The sequence below is a fragment of the Rhea pennata genome, chromosome 18 (assembly GCF_028389875.1).
Source record: "Rhea pennata isolate bPtePen1 chromosome 18, bPtePen1.pri, whole genome shotgun sequence".
Taxonomy (NCBI): domain Eukaryota; kingdom Metazoa; phylum Chordata; class Aves; order Rheiformes; family Rheidae; genus Rhea; species Rhea pennata.
The window spans coordinates 2,853,023-2,869,729 of record NC_084680.1 but is presented as its reverse complement, the minus strand read 5'-3'; the positions used below and the strand labels follow the sequence as shown (position 1 = coordinate 2,869,729).

The following is a 16,707-nucleotide window of genomic DNA, read 5'->3' as shown; positions in this document are numbered from 1 at the left end:
TCCCAGAGGTGTCCCCCCAAACTCTGTGCATGTATTCCATTTAATTAGCTTTACTGAGGCAGGAAGAAGATGAACAGAAATGGCATGTGCTTGAAGAAATTCAGTTTTATAGAGTAATTTCTCACACGTGGGGTTGGTATGCTCCAGTTTAACAAGCCTGTAGCTGTTATAGGCTAATTACTTTAATACTCTTTGAAGACCCTATGAGAGGGACTTAGCAGATTTACAAATGCATGTTTTGGCCAAAACAGTTCTCAGAAGTGAGGGGACAGACCCTAACTAGGTGTGAAATAGTTTAGTTTATTTTCTGTTGTGTTTTCACATAGCCTGTATACCACAGAGAGCCCTGTGGTGCTTTTTTAAGAGAATTTTCAGTGAGTATGAGGTGGAAACAGTAGCACTTTTGAAAAGTACGACTGACCTTGTATATTGGGCCTTAGTTTGTGTTCATTTGTGTGACAGAGCGGTATCGTGGCTTTAGTGCTGAGGCAGTAGAGGGCAGACGAGGGCTGCTCAACAATCTTTGCAGTTGCTCAGGTAAGTCACAGCCGTTCTCAGCTTCATCAGGTCTGCAAGAGTTCGGAGCACGTCGTGGGACAGTCACCAGGGAGAGCTCCGGCAGGAATGCGCAGGGTTCTCCGCATAAAGCGTTTCCAAAAGATGTTCTTTGGGAAAGAAATGAATGAGTGTTATAAATACACAGGAATGTCTTTGGAAGGAGGATATTTCAATTGGTTCTTTTTTTTGTTGTTGTTTATTTTTTAAAGAGTAAAAGAGTACATAAAGGAGTAGGAGGTTATTCCTCTCCGTGAAAATTGCTTTACAGGTTTTTTTTTCTGCTCCCTACTTCCATGGTGATTTTCTTGCAGAGTTTTTATAGCTTTTTTGTCAAATACCAGCACATTTTCATGTAACACTGTATGTGAGAAGAACCTCTACCCTCTTAGAAGGGAGGAGCCTTCCGCTCCTAAGGTTACAAAATTTGATCCAGTGACTGCTGAAGGAGAAAGGGATTGAATGTGCCAGGGTCCTTCCTTGACCCTTGCCTTTTCAGCTGTGTTTTGGGCTGCTGAAGTACAGATAGTAGATGATCTGCTCGAGAGCAAGACAGTCTGGACAGCAGCTGCAAGGTTTCCATCAGAAAACCTAGCACTGTCCTTGCAGTTCTGAATGTGAATTCACCATATCCATAAAGACTACACTACATTTTTTTTTAATTTCCTTTAGACATAGATCTAAACACTTATGCCGTGCTTTGTCCTTGTTCCTTAGGAGATCAGCTCCAGACAGCAAGGCTAGCAGGCAGCTCAGAAATCTCTGGCCAGAGATTTCTGCTGTTTCCCCTTGCCTTACCCTGATCTATAGTGGCACAAAGCATATTGTGAGAGAGAAATGCATCTTGGAGGTTACAACGAAAAGAGATTTTCTAAAACCCTTCCCTATCCTCTGCTAACTTGCACATAGGGACTCCTCTCATAATATACTGAGAGACTAATGCATATCTGACTTCTCATCAGACACCCCCCTCCCCCCCCCCCAAAAAAAACAATCCTTTCAATACCCAGGTAAAAATCAAGACTCTCTTATTTTGTACAAAGCAGTGATAAAGTGTGCCTTTTCTTGGGACCTTCTATTTTGCCAGGATGGAGTTAATGAGAATGGAAATTAGTCTCTCAATGAAACTTTGTGTTTATGCCTCAGTGCGTTAGAGAGGTCTCCATGCAAGCTCAGGAGTTGTGTATGACCTGGGAGCAGTAGTCAAGCACCACATCTGAAAATGTGTTGCACCATGTCCCCAGTGGGCACATTTTACCTATGTTAAACCAGTGTAATAGGTGTGTATTGCCTGCTTCAGACCCTATGTGGCAGGTAAATTCATTTTTCCTTCCACTCTGTGGTTATATGCTTTAACTTTCTGCTTAGGGCAAACAACAAATGGGAATTTTTACTTTTGAGTCAGCTCCAAATGTGAAATGTAGTTCAGATTAAGTACTGTTGTGGTGGAACTGCAAGGTCAAGAATTAACACATATCCATAGCGGTATTTGCATAGTATTCTCATACCATTTATATTCTGCTAGTGCTCCACAATCAGTCATTGTCCCCAAATCCTGTTATACAAACACTGAAGAGAAGGATGGTCCCTGTTCCAAAAAGCTTAGGATGTTGTCTTCTGTTCTAGCAAACAGAACATTAGTTTTGACTCAGGAGATCTGAGTTCAGACTCCTGCTGTCTTAACTAGGTGTGTGGCTTTGAATAGGTTGGTCTTTCTTGCAGTGCTTTGATTTCTGCGAATACCACCTACAGGTGTCTTTCTTGAACAGCTTCTTTTTGAGGGGGATGAGAGGTAATTTTTCTGCTGTCTCAAGGTGACTTTGAAGTCTGATGCTTGCAGCTCCTCTGATGTTAGTGTCCCGTGTAAGTGTAGTAAGTATTATGTCTTCTGTCATTAAAGCATTAATGAAAGGATTGCATACAGCGTATGATACAGGATATACTCTTGTAAAGCCTCCCTCAGTATCTTGTAAAGCCTCCCTCAGTATGTCTTTGATTTTGAATGTAAACTACTTGAGGTTTGTTTTCAAGCAGTTTCTTGTCACTCTCTCAGGAATTTCGTCTAGATTATACTTTTCCCCAGCTTGTTAATGAGAATGTTTGTACGCTTTTAGGAGAATTCAGGTTGGAAGGGACCTCAGGACTCTAGACCAACCTCCTGCTCAAAGCAGAGGCAGCTCTGAGGTCAGACCAGGTTGCTCAGGGCTTTATCTTGTGTGATCTTGAAATGTCAAAAAGTTGCATTTGACAGTATAGAAAACCTTACTGTAATAAAGATAGACAACAACTATTTCTTCATCTTTATTCGTCAGGCTAGTTACTGAGTCATAGAAGGGTATTGGATTGATGCAACTTGAATTTTTTGGACAATGCAGGTTGGCTGTTACCTGTCTCTCTGTTATTTCTTTTGGTCTTTCTTTTTTTCCCTGGTCTTTCTTTTTTACTGATATATTTTGAGAATGATTTTTTGCTAGCCTTTATGGCTCTTGATAGATGCATCTCATATTTTACTTTGGACTTTCTGACTTGATATGATTGTACTGTTGTTTTGTACGTGTTTGACCCAGTTGCCACTTTTTGTATAGTCTCTTACTTCGTTTCCTATTCTTTCATTGCCAGCTCTTCTTAACCCCTTCCCCCTTATAAAATAATTTCCCGTGAAATCTTAATTGCCAGTTCTCTGACTTTATTCAAGTCAGTTTCATTGTTTTTGCTTTTTCTGTTCACCATTTTCTAAGAGTTTTCAGCTCATTTCCTTTCTTACCAAGTTACCTTTCATCTTCACTCTTTCACCTAGGCTTTCTCTATTTTTTATAACAAAATACCAAAAGTTAGAATCAAACTCCATTCTCTGTCTGAGAATGTTACAAGACCTCAATTTTTCTCGTCTTTCTATATTCCTCTGTCTTGCTTTCTCAGCGGATAGCTCGTCATTTAAAATCCCTCAGTTCCACCAAGTCCTGTGCTTTGGTCGTTTCCTCTGGAGGCTCACAGAAAGAAGCATTCTGTTGATCTTTTTTTTGGCAACCTAGAGCAGTCATATTCACTTGCTTTCTAAAATGCTTTTGAAATCTGTAATTTAGATGGTAGCACTATTACATTGTATTTGTATCTTACTCTCTTTGAAAGTGTTGTTTTATGAGCTGAGTGTCTGTCTTCAGGATGTTCAGTTGAGTCAGGTCTTATGTGGGTAAAGATATGCTACAGTAAGGAAGAAAACTTAAAAATAAGAGCTTAAAGCTCTTATATTTGGGATGGGAATGTTCAGGTTATGAAGTGACCTTTCAAGAGACACCAAGCACCTGTAGTAACAAGATCCACTTTAATTTGTGGCCTTTCTGAGTCTATTTTCTAAGGCATTCTCTGGAGTGATCTGAGCCACATTTCTGCTATTTGGAGATTTTGTTTGTTTTTATTTTTACTATTTTCAGTTCCTGTGTCTCATTGCTGGTCCTGCTCCTTCTGACTTCCAGCTTTATTGTTTCAGCCACTTAAGCCCCAGTGAGGCGCGTGGTTAGATCTTTCCCTATGCATTCGTAGCAGCGTCTAGCAAGAACTGATAGATATGTGTACTGATCTTAATGAATTTTATCTTCTACAGTTATCTCTGGTTGCACTGGATTTCAGAATGTGGTGCTGTGTGAAGATCTTGGTTTTTGTCATTGTAGTGAAGCATACCAAATGAGGATGACAATAATACAAACAATAACAACAACTGTTGCTTGCCAGCTCAGCAAAATAATAGTCACCTCCCTCCGTGTATGGATATGGAGTCTCCTTCATGGATACGTATTATTTTATTGGATAAACTTTGGGCACGTTGCTGAGCCAAGTTTGAATCCTGAGTAACATGTTCAAAACTGCTTCAGTGAATTGACAGCAAGGTTCTATCTAAATCAAAATGAATGCAGCCTTTAGAAACTGGAAGTAATGCCCATATGGGGATGTAACGTAGTTAAAGGTGTGCAGTCATTAAATGTGAAGCATATTGAACTGGCAAGTGGATCTTATCATTCAAGGGTGGTAAAAACAGAGATAGCAGTAGGATTAACATTGCTGATCGTTGTTTAAACTGTAAATAACAGTTATAATTTAGATAAAATGAGAATGTGTCTGTCCTTCACTGTTCCAAGTTTGCTGGCATCCTGCCTTCCATACACTGATTTTAAAATTGGGGAAGGAAAAATGTCATGTCTAGACAGTAGAACTTCAAGAAAGTTCAGCCTCATTGCATACTTAAATGTCTTTTTCCTCCTTTTAGCTCTCTGCCCTAATGTCATAAATCAGCGGCACCTGAGAACTCTGAATTATCTTTTCTACAAGAGGTTTGTTGAGGTACGTTTCTGGAGTGTGTAACATGGATGTGAATGAGGGTTTTTTCTTTGAATAATATAATTGATATGATAAAATATATTGATGTTATGCAAGCAAGTTCTTATTTTATATAGAAATGCATTGGATCTGCCATGAGATCTGTTCTTTCTGTGAGTGATAGTCTGTGTGCCTGTTCATATTGTAGTGATCGGGAGTCGTGGTTGGGAGTCATCCAGCATTCTCTGGAGTGATCTGAGCCACATTTCTGTTAGGGGCTTAGATGGGCCAGGACATGCTCTCCGTCTCAGCCATCTGAACTGTGCATTATTTTTCTCGCATCACTCCAATACTGGACAGAGAAGAGCGCTTTTTTTGGTTTGTTTGTTTTTTAAAACTTGTCCTATTTTCCTCCAGGTTTTAATTGTAACTTCTAACGCCAGCTCTTAAGCACATCTTTTTCATCTTTTTAGCATGTCATCTGACCAGGCAGTCTGTCAGTACAGAGCACTATTTTCCTTCTTAGCACCTGGTGCTGAAAGCATGTGCTGGTGTTTCCATCCCTCTGCTTGTGCTGTTCTGCTGTCAGGCTTGTGCTCTTCAGGTGGAGCTGGCTTAGTAGATCATGCAGTAAAACTCACACGTCCAGAGAAAACCGACTCCAGAGCTTCCCTGCTGCTAAGTGTGATGTGATCCATGTTAAGCTTAGGAATTCAGTAATACCAGAGCATCCATCAGCAGGTCATGCAAAAGAAGATCAATCATTTCCAACCTTAACATTATAACAGACTTCGACATCTCTTTCAGTGGCAATAGAAGCTCATAGAATCCACCAGGTTTCTTCCTATCCTAGTACAATCATTCTTCTTCTAGCCTTCATCTATGCTACATGACAAAGCAGGAAAGGGTGTGTTATCCCTCAGCTCCTTTCTTGGGACCAACAGATTTCCCACAGGCAGTCAAGACTGGACTTAAAACCCAGCCTAAAAAGCAGTCCACTATAAAGCAAGAAACAAAAGCAATGCACCAACCCAAAGCCAAAAGGTCCCGTGCTGTTTTGATGTTGATGATTATGGGCTCAAATCTTCCACAAAAGCTTTTTTGTGCCTTGTCAGTGAGCAATGTGATACTATTTTCAGCTCTCGAACCGTGCTCTCCTGAGCTATCTTTACTTGCATCCGGCCTCCAAGTCCTCTCCTTCCAAATACATTTGTACTCCTCCTGGGACTGACAGATCTTGAAGTGGGACTAATGCTTTCTAGGAAGCAGGTTTCTATCAGTTAGCTTGAAGACTGACTGTCTGCAGTATTACTTCACAAGACAGCCTGCCTGTGCTTTGCCCTCTCCTCTCAGGAGTGTACTGAGCCGAATCACTGCCTGTTGGGTGATCTTGAGTACATTTCTCTGGCATTCACCATCATCTTATGACTGCAGGCAGATTGTCCCAACTCTTATTCCACCTCTTCTTTCGGTAACAGCATCTTGGAAGTGTTGTGTCCAGATGCATCATTTGGGCTTTGAAGAGCAGGGACCACACGAGACTGGACATCATAGAGAAATATTTTCGTCTATTGAATGCTGAATTATAAAACCATATTTGGCAAACATGGCCATAGAGTAGTAGATCATCTGAAATTCATAAATACTCTTCCCTGTAGGTAAAAGAGGACTTTCCAGAAAAGCTTTCATAAGCCCACCAAGTTGGTCAGACATTCCTACGTAGAGTACTACCAATCCAGTCTTCAGAGAACCAGTTTTCAGTCTTCCAGAAGTTCTTTCTCTTTTGTTCAACAGGGGATTAGTCTGATGCTTTCCCGATATGAGAAGGTAGATACCCGTGTCTTCTCTGACTCTCCTTTCCCCAGAATACTTTGAACAGTAAGATACTGTTGAATGGTGGTGACTCTGACGCCATCCTGGCACAGACAGTTCTCTTTCCAAGACCTCGTGATCAATCAGTGAAGGCCCTGATTTGTCCTTCCTCCCTGCCAGATCAGCTGACGTGAGACTTAAGGAGTATCAAGCATTTTGCTGTCTCAAGGCTTCGATATTATATGACATTATTCTAGAGAACTTAGTCCGAGACAGTGAGAGAAGAAAAAAGTGTATTGATTTAGCGGAGTGAAATGGGTTCTCAGTTGGATGTTCCGCTCTTCCTGGCCTTCTGTTTTCTTTGTTTTGGAATATTTACTTGACCTAAAGTATCTGAACTGGGCAATTACTTCTGTTAAGGTACATTTGGCAGCTGTTTCTGGACAACACCACTTCTTCTGAGAGTTCCGTGGTGTTCTCTGTTTACCATTTTCAGCTGTGTATGAGGTCCTTTATCGCAGTAGTATTTAAATTACATGTTTGTATATCTCAAAGATGTTTCCTTGGGGGTTGTTACTGCCTTTTTGTTCATGTACCTTTCCATTGAAGTGGCACTATTAGTCATTGTTACCTCTGCCAGAAGTGAGAGTTAGACTCAGGGCTTGATGGCTGATCAATCTTATGCAGCCTATGTTCTTGGCAGAGCATAGGGAAGGTCCCATCCCAAGTTTCTCCCCAAGGTTGGCTCTGAACTACATTTGAATTAGGATATTAACTTACCAGTTTCCTTTCCCAGACCTCATGATTCCAGAGGATATTTCATGACTTGGCTATTGAGAAAAGTTTGTCTTAGTATATTTGAAGGCTCGGCCTTGCAGATAATCCCTGAGATCACTTCCTTTAATGGAGTCCATGAAGATGGCTGTCTCCATGGGCTTGCTATTGAGACGAACACCTTAAAGACATGCTGTAAGTCTTGAGATAAAGGCAGCATTAATGATCCACGTGCCCACCGGAGTAGGGCCAGTTTCAGCTTGGCACAGCAACGTCACTGTAACCGCAGGAGCACGATGTCACAATGTGAGTTTTTAGGCAATCAGAAGTGATGGACTTCAGATGGACTTGGTAGAGTCTTTTGTTTGTTTTGGGGAGGGATTTTTTTTTTTTTTTTTGAAGGAGTCCATGACCAAGTCCCCGACAGTAATGTGTGTTGGGGTACTGCTGGGTAGAGATCTGAGTTGCCTATATGCTTTGATTGCAGATTGACTTTTTGTCTTATGTTCTGTAGTCCAGCATTTGTATGATTGAATTCATGTAAACTGTGTTTTTCTGCAATGCTGTGCTTGGTGACATATGAGAAGCCAAAGTTTTCAGTGCATTCCAGAACACATTCCTCAGTCAGAGTTAATGCCAAGGTGTAAGATGTGTGTTAAATTTCAGCTTGTTGTATTCTCCCTTTTCTAAGATGTCTCAGAAGTAACTTTGTCTTTTCAGAAAAGCATGACTCAGGAGAATTGGACAGATCATGTTCAGGTGAGTATAGACTGTCCTCTCCCATTTTCTCAGGGTTTATTTGCTTAGAGCTTACTTTAACATCATCAAAATATCTGACTCTGATGTTACAGTTTTTCACTTTGTCATAACTTTGTAAACAGACAGTAAAACTGTGCATGAAGGGGAGAGCACGTAAGAGTGAATACATTTGAATTCCTATGTTTTTAAAAAAACTCTGGCTTAGCTGTAGCATTTCGGTAAGATTATCAAATGGGTTCAAGCCCCAATGGAACCAGCACCAGGAAATCTTTGGGAGTTTGGACTAGATGATCTCCAGAGGTCCCTTCCAACCTTACTGGTCCTGTGATTCTGTGAAATACATTCTTTTACTTCCATGAACTTACTTATAAGCAAACATTACAATTAGTGAGGTTGCTTAATTACAAGGTGGGGAAGAAGGGAATAATCTAAGGCAGCTTCCAAGGTGTGTGACTAAATCTGGACAAATATTAGGTTCCCTCTACACACTCTACTCTGACAATTTTCAAGAGACTTGTTACATAACTGTTACATATGAAGATTGCTATGTCTTGTACTGTAATACACAAGTAGTTTTAGTAACACAGGAAAAAGGTTAGAAATATTAATTCTTATAATTATTTTCTTTCCAAAGTATAAACAGAAGAGTTCAGACAGCCATGTTCTGGCCTGGTACTAGAATAAATATGTATATGACAATGAAATATTAGGAAATTCCATGGTGACAAACCCTTACTCATGATTTATGTACCCATGACATGCCTATGGAATTGGAACTTCATAGGGAGTGTTTGCTCCTTTTCTCCAACTCCTCTCCGTTTGAATTTTGCAGCCATTAAGATTCCTGCGTCAGCTAGACTCTATGTAATCCTACTTGAATTATCAGTGTGGGCCTTTGAATGGTAACAGGACAGTCCTAGGGCAGGTGATCTCATGCACTTGAGATCTCCTGCCCTAACTGTACACATCAGCAAAATGGCTGCATTTTAGACATGAGATGTAGCTTTGTTCTCTTCTGGATCAGTAGGAAAAAGGACAGTACATAAGATACGAGAATGTGCAGGCCAGGGCTTTTTTAAGACCAGAGGTAGTTGGTAAGATGCCCAGCATCCCTTCATGGTAACTATTAAACTTACTTAAGTATCTTCAGTGATGAACACTCAACTTCTGTATGTCATTTATCATACACATGCTAGAGGCTAGATTTTGAGAGGAGAAGGAGAGATCTTGACTCTTCAGCTCAGTGATCTTACCCAGTGAATGTACTTTTGAGCGTATTTGCAAGTTCCCTTTGATTTTAGTGGGGTATTTGCAGACTTAAAGGCCACCACTAGTGCAAGTGTGTTGCTGAATCAAGATCTCAGAGGGGATTTAGCCATGAATTCATGGTAGACATCTTTTTTCAGAACTTTTGGATGTACTTTAATGTATGCAATGAAGGGATCCGTATTAGTGCCGTGGTAGGTAGTGGGAATAACCCCTCAGCTGACCTATACAGTTACTGAATGTGTCAGTCGCTTGTGGTGATGGCAGGCTTGGGAATGGCTGCTCTCAGAGAAGTGCTTATGTCTGGTGCCTGGGTAAGACAGCTCCCTCAACTACACAGAGCTCGACTGGCTGGGGGACTGTGGCAGGAGGCCCTCTGCGCGCTCTCAAGCTGCTGCAAACGTTGTATGTTCTGAGTGCCGCCCGTTTGCCTATTTTTGACAGCCAAGTAATTATTGCAAAGGAGGTGCTTAAACTTGTCTGTTATCAGTCCTGACTCTTCATGCTATCAGAGATTACTGTCTTTGGCATCACATTAAAGCAATCAGATTCTGTACCTGTGCATCTGGAGGAAGCTGAAATAATCGCATGTACAGATAAGCTGCTGCTTGCGAGCAGCCTGACTGCACTAAACAAAAACACAGAGTGTTTTGTTTTTCAGTACAAAATCCAATGTTGCTCAAGCCTTTCCCTCCACCCCCTCAGCTGGGCTTTACTTAAGAGGAAGTTTCTGCTTTCCACTCAAATTTTCACCTAGAACCTGACACATTTTGACAAAAAAATAAATAAAATCAGGCTATGCCTTGTGGAGCTGGAGAGAGTTGAGGTTTAAGTGCCATATGGCCCATTCTTATATTTACATCATGTTCAGAGACAGTTTCTATCTCCCACCCTGTGCCTGGCGATGCAATATGAAAGATGCATCGTGCTGACTAGGAAGGAGAGGATGGGATGCAGCATGAACTCCAGGTCACCTGGGGGAATAAGAACCAGAACTCCCAAAAGACTCCACAGTGGCAATGTCTGCATCAGAAATTTTAAGTCAAAGGAGGTTGAAAGTTTCTGTGAGTTTAAAGCCCATTTTTGTCCAGTTCTGTGCTGCTGCCACAGTTAAGGGCCTGGATTAAATTATGCAGATACCAAGAACTGTAGTCAAAGTGAAATCGCTCCCTGTTTAGTGGTGGCCACTGTCACCTTCAGTAAGGCGGGCGGTGGATGTTTCTGGACTGGATAGACATTTCTTTTTGTTTGCCCAAAGCAGTGCAAGTCCAGAAGTTTCTTCTTGCTGCCCAATGGGATGAATCAAAGGTGTGATCTTGGCTGTTCCTACAAAAGGCAGAAAGTCTGTAGTTAATTGTATGGGCAACAGAACCTGTTTGCAGCCCTGTGGCAAACTGGTGTTGCCCCATGCTTGCTGCCAGCTCTGATGTGCTGTCTGGGCTGTGGCTGAACTGGCAGAGGTGGTGGCTGGAGGCAGGCAGAGGAGGCTGGAGGGAAAACAAAGAGATCAAAATGTCTTCATACCCTGGGGAAACTGCCCTCATCGCAGCTACGTATTGGCAGGCCTGCTTAGCCCAGAAGGAGCATTACAGTTCGTACCAAGCACAGATACCTTGAGGGTAGTGGGAGGGGAAAAATACTTTTCTTTCACAGTGCCAATTGCATTGCTATTCATTAGCTCCCCTGACTGATTATGGGAGCTGCACAGAAACGTGCAGGAGAGAGTGCCTGTCTTCACAAGCAGGGGGGAAGGTCTAGGATATTGATGTTAGATATGAAGTTAAAAAAAGAAAAAAAGGCAGGAGATGAGCTGCTTTGCTGTGTACCTTTCTACATCCATTTTTGCATATTTAATAGCTTTAATCAGCTGCACAAAGATGATAGTATCATATACATGTGGCTGCTGTATCCAGTCCTGTGTGATACGTATTCGGGAGTGGTCTTCCTTCTAGTGGCCACAGGGAACACTTGATCAGCAGCAATAGGGGCTGCTTGCATACTGATGTTTCCCTGGAAGTTCTATGGGGAAAAAATAACTTTGAGACTAAAAATCGTGGATGGTATTTTTTAGTTATCTGCCAAGCATTTAAAAAGCAAGCACGCATGGAGCAGTAATAAATATGAGGAGCATAATAGGGAAGCAACTCTGATCGTAAGCGTCACATCTAATGCTGTTTTAGAAGTTGTGTGAGATACTTGTATGAGTCTGGCAATATGACATGGGACCTACCAGAGTGTGTTCCCTTCTGGAATGGCAGCTGGAGGCTGAGGACATCTCAAATAGCAGTAGATAGCTGTGTGTTGGCTATCTGAAATGCTCCTGGTTTAGCAAGAGAACTTGGGCTGGGTACTTTGCTGCACCACTTGCTATCTAGGCAGTGTCCTCACTGCTATTTTGAGGATGGTCTTGAAAATGTGTTTAGTCTCAGCTCAGTTTGTTATTGCCAAAGTGCCTGTTTTTTGTGGAGTCATCCATGCTTCTTCGAATCTGGTGCAGTTCACGTTGAAGCTTTACTTGTCTACATGAGGGTCGAGCTGCCCAGGATGCTCCAACGCCCTTATCCTGCCCACGGGCAACAGTCTCAGCTTGGCAAAGAAAGGCTGAGGTAGTTCTAAGGTGTGTGTTGGGGTAGAGGGAACAACAGAATATTATGATTTTTTTTTCTCTGCAGTTATAGCCCAAAAGGCACAAGCTTGCCAGCAAAGTGATTCTAACATCTGAAGTATTTCAGCAAGAAGTAGCTTGGCTGTAGCATAGCTAACCAGTTGATACAGTTTAAAGTGATTTTTCGGAGCACTTTGGACCAGGAACCATGAATATGTTTGTATGGAGTTCTTGCTGAGAAATTCCTTCTGCTCTGGAGTAGAACAGGGTAATGGGGCAGAGCAGTGCAACTCTTCGTTTGGGGCGATAACTGGAATGTTGAGTGGGGTTAAAACTAAATAGCTTATTTAGGATTGTCGGCACATAATTGCTTATTTTGCAAGGCCACTAAGACAGTGAAGTGACAGATATTATCCTACCACATTTTCTGACTGGGAGTCAAGGGGGTCTTTTATTGCCAATCAAAAAAGAGGTCGTGGAGTCTCCATCCCTGGAGATGCTCAAAAGCTGTCTGGACACAATCCTGGGCAACATGTTCTGGATGACCCTGCTTGAGCAGGGGGTTTGGACTAGACGATTTCCAGAGGTCCCTTCCAACCTCAACTATTCTGTGAAAAAGCTTTCTCTGCTGATTTCTAGAGTAGTATTTGGAGGGAAAATTGTCCCTTAGTGTTTGAAAAGTAAAATCTTAAACCCTTCCAGAATCAATGCTCAGAAAAGAGCAGAGGTTTGAAACAGTGTTGCTTGCTCTTTAGGCACTCGTCATGAACTGTGGCTGCTCATTCATCCATCTATTTTGCCAGCAGCAGTCTTTGCTTCAGTTTGGCATGTGTAACTTGAGAGAAGCGTACGGTGACACAGGACCTAAAAACCAATCTGTTTAGGCCTCTATTTTGCACTTATTCAGCCTATGCTAGTCTTTCATGAGAAAAAAAGTAGATATACTCTGGAGCCAGCTGTTCACCATGTGCAGCACTGGGAGACATTGCAGCTAACGTCCTCTTCTCCAGCTGTGACAATGAGATAACTTATTTATTTTAAAATTTCTGACCATGAAAGTCAAACACTGAGCTCATAAGTCTCGTTCGCTGAGCAGCCGGAATGAGATGTTCGTAATTCATAGCAAATTTAAAACTCTAGTTCCACAGAAAAATTCTAGGTGGTTATTCATGGTACTTTACAGATATTCAAGACAGAACAAGAGCTTGGTAGTATGTAGTGCTGTTTCCAGGTAAGTCTTCAGATAATATTCAGAGATATACCCAAGCAGTGGGCATAAAAAAAGTACCCTCCTTTGTGTAATACATTTGAACAACTTTTGTAATTCAAAGCCATTAAAAAGGGTAAATTACCTTACACTACAGCAAGGAGTTGATGGAATTTTTTTTATTCAATCAATTAACTTCTAAATGGCAAACATCTTTAATGACTGATGCCAAAATCCTAATGCCCTCTGTCTCTACAGGAACCATTTCAGCCTCAGTTAAATTTTAACTACTTATAGCATCAAACATAATAGCTGTTCTGCTCAAGGAGGTTAATTTTTTTAGGGGGAATTTAATGGGCAGAAGACAGTTTTCTTTTCCTAAGTTTTTGTGGCCAGAACACCTGGCTCAAAATCTTGTGCTGAGGATCTTCAATAAGAACAAGAGGCTGGAAAGATCACTTTGCAGAGGTGTATATCTAGTGTGCCTCATTAGGGCTCCTGAGTTTAGACAAACTGTTTAAACTGGCTGAAGTTTTTGTTTTTGTTTTTGTTTTTTTTTTTGTTGTTTTTTTTGTTTTTTTTTTTTTTTTTTTTTTGAATACAGCAGCATCTCTGTAGTACAAGGAACTTACTCTCTATAGGGAGTTAGGCAATCTGTGCATTGCAAATGGGAATGATATTCAGGAGGTGATTAATAAATGACATATCTTTCAGTTTAAGTCTGCCTGTCAGATTAGCTTTCAGTCTGAGAGAACTATTTATTCAGCAATGTAATTGATTTCCTCACTCAGACACCAAATCAAGAGTTTCTCTGGAAGGTAGAAACCAAAACTAGTTCAACCAGCTGTTGTGTGGAGTCTCTTACTAGTGTTTACAGCCTCCCTTTAAGCAGGAAGGTAGGCTCGGTGGGTGATTGTTATTGTTCCTTCTGGCCTTAAAAGTCTCAGGGAGGATCATCAACTGAAATAAATTTTCGCGGTTCTTCCAGAGAAACTGCATCAACGCACGGGAACTAAGGAGCTGTCCCTTTTGAGTCTTGGTGGCTCTGAGTAGGGGTGTGAATATAGAAGTATGTGGTTGTTTTTGGTCACTTCAGATTATTCTGCCTACAGTCCGCTTGTTAAACTATCTGCAAAAGAATTGTGTTTATCTTTCCGCAACTTTAAGCAGCTTCTTGTAGGTGCCATTTAAAAAAGGAGAAGATTCTTTTCCATTTCCCTCTTGAGGAATGGATGATGCTTAGAGCTAGAGCAAAGACAGGTTTAAAATCTGGTGTCTCTGTTGTGAAGCTAGGAGGGAGGGAATTGCTTTGTATCAGCTGAGAACTGGCAGTCTTTATTCTGCAAACTTCAACTAGCTGCTCTCATTGCTCCTTTCATTTCGCTTCCTGCATTTGGTCCCCTGTTCAGGGACTGGCCAGAAATTCAGTGGTAGGTGGGAGCGGTTCCGGAGTCTCAGTTATGGAGATCCCTCTGCTTTTGCCTTATGCCTTTTACTTTGCATTTACTATTCTGTCAGAGGTCTCTGGAGAGTGCATATAGCCACAATATGATATAGAAGTATATTGTACCTGAGGGAATAAGCTTGGAGAAATTGGGCAATGAAAATAGCAGGCAAAGTACGGATTTCGTTCCATTTGTCAGTTCAGTTTGTAAATGGTGTCATATATTTATCAATAGTTGAAATAACGTCAGAGACGTTGCAAAGTAAAAGGACGTACTGATAGGACTGATGCAGAAAACAGGCACATCTGTGAATGTCTCGAGAGAGGCATAACGTAATTCTTTGGTTACGTTCTGCTTTCTGGATAGACAGCAGTAAAATTTGCCTCTGTGCTAATGTAGTTAGCACTGTTGGTCTAAAAGAAATTGGACCGTCTCATTTAACAAAATCGCAGCTGTTGTGACAGAAATATGTAGGAAAAGCCAAACCTACTGTGTTCCATGCTTTCACATTAAAAAAAAAAAATCTAACAAAAGATGATATATACAGTTAAATGTAAATACCTCAGAGTACCTCTTGCATGGCTTAGAGAGGATTGTTCTCCATAAGGCCTGGAGGGTTGCCATGCCTAATAATGATGGGAGTTTTATTTATAACAAATCCAGCCATTTCTTGATCAAAATTATGGTTAAGCACAAACATACTGATGAATTTTGGTAGAATATATTACAGTAGGAACAAATAAATATGATAAGAAGAGCTGCCAATTTTTTCACATCTGCTAAAATACAGACCTCTGATTTCATTGTCAGCAGTATGAGAGGAAATCGGCTATAGTTTTCCCAGGAGGTGATAGAAGATGTATTTGCTCAATAACTTCAGAAAATCAGCTTACTTAATTACAGATCTACAGGGTCAAGCTCTGCAGACTCAGCAGAAGCTTATGGGAGTTGGATATCCATTTGCTTTAGTGAGGTATTAGCAAATAATTTGTTAAGAATCTCTGAAAACTCCAGACCTCAATTTTAAGAGCTGTGGCCAGATAGCCTTGTAAATATGGTTTACTAGAGAGTAGAGAAAGGAAACTGGAGAGAACATACTGAAAAAATAAATCCTTTGTGTTGTTTCAAACTGTTAGAGATGCTTTCTGACTTTAAAACTTCTCCAGCCAGGCAGGGCTAGCTTGCTGCTAAGCAGTATAATAACATTCTGTCACTAGTACACATTCATGTGAAAGCACAACTTCATCAGAAGGAGATTTGGTATGGTATAAAAAAGAGGGTAATTGGCTTATGGCTGTAGATTAAGAGGTCAGTATTAGATGAAAGAGGAAGACCATGAGCCAGCTGTTAGACCCAACTGATAGGACCTGGTGGTATGTTCAGCTAAATGGGAGAAACTTGCTCCAGTGAACAAGTTTCCAGTAATCATCCAAAAATCTCATAGGAAGATGTAGGACATGCTGGAATCCAAGGTCCTTCAAAGCTACATCGAGTCCAATATATTGGTTCCCAGCATGCCTTCTACTGGCTACAGGCTGCCTCACAGGAATGTGTACCACAGAGAACTGTAGGTCCTCACATTCCTTTAGAACTCAAATTCTTGTGTTACTTTTGCACTAAGACAAGGGGACTCCTATCAAGTGAACTAACATTAGACTTTCCAGCAGAAATGGGGAAAGTCAAAGATGATGATGGACCATTAAGCTTGCCTGCTTCCTGTGTCTGTCAGCACAGACAGAGAGGGTGCTCACTGCATTTTGTAGAAGCGGGGGACAAAGATGCTTCTACATGTCTGCTGGTATGCAGTTTGACTTGTAGCTCTTTGGCATGAGGCTTAATGTGATAGTCTTGTCCTTTGGTAGTTTCTGCATGCTTGGGGATGTTCACATGTAGGGGGCTACATTTGCCCAGCGTTAGTAAAGTTTTAAGTTTTGTACATATTCATGTGCATGCACAGATCCACTCTTATATTC

At 41.2% G+C, this 16,707-nt stretch overlaps 1 protein-coding gene across 13 annotated transcripts in view; it reads left to right on the top strand.

Moving 5' to 3' along the window:
• Positions 1-16,707, top strand: part of EXD3 (exonuclease 3'-5' domain containing 3) — a 323,998-nt gene that overhangs the window by 113,253 nt on the left and 194,038 nt on the right. For all 13 annotated transcript variants that reach the window (XM_062591068.1, XM_062591067.1, XM_062591070.1 and 10 more), the window contains 2 exons: positions 4,817-4,890; positions 8,173-8,211. In XM_062591068.1, the coding sequence (XP_062447052.1) occupies positions 4,817-4,890; positions 8,173-8,211 (113 nt within the window). The remainder of the gene's footprint in view (positions 1-4,816; positions 4,891-8,172; positions 8,212-16,707) is intronic.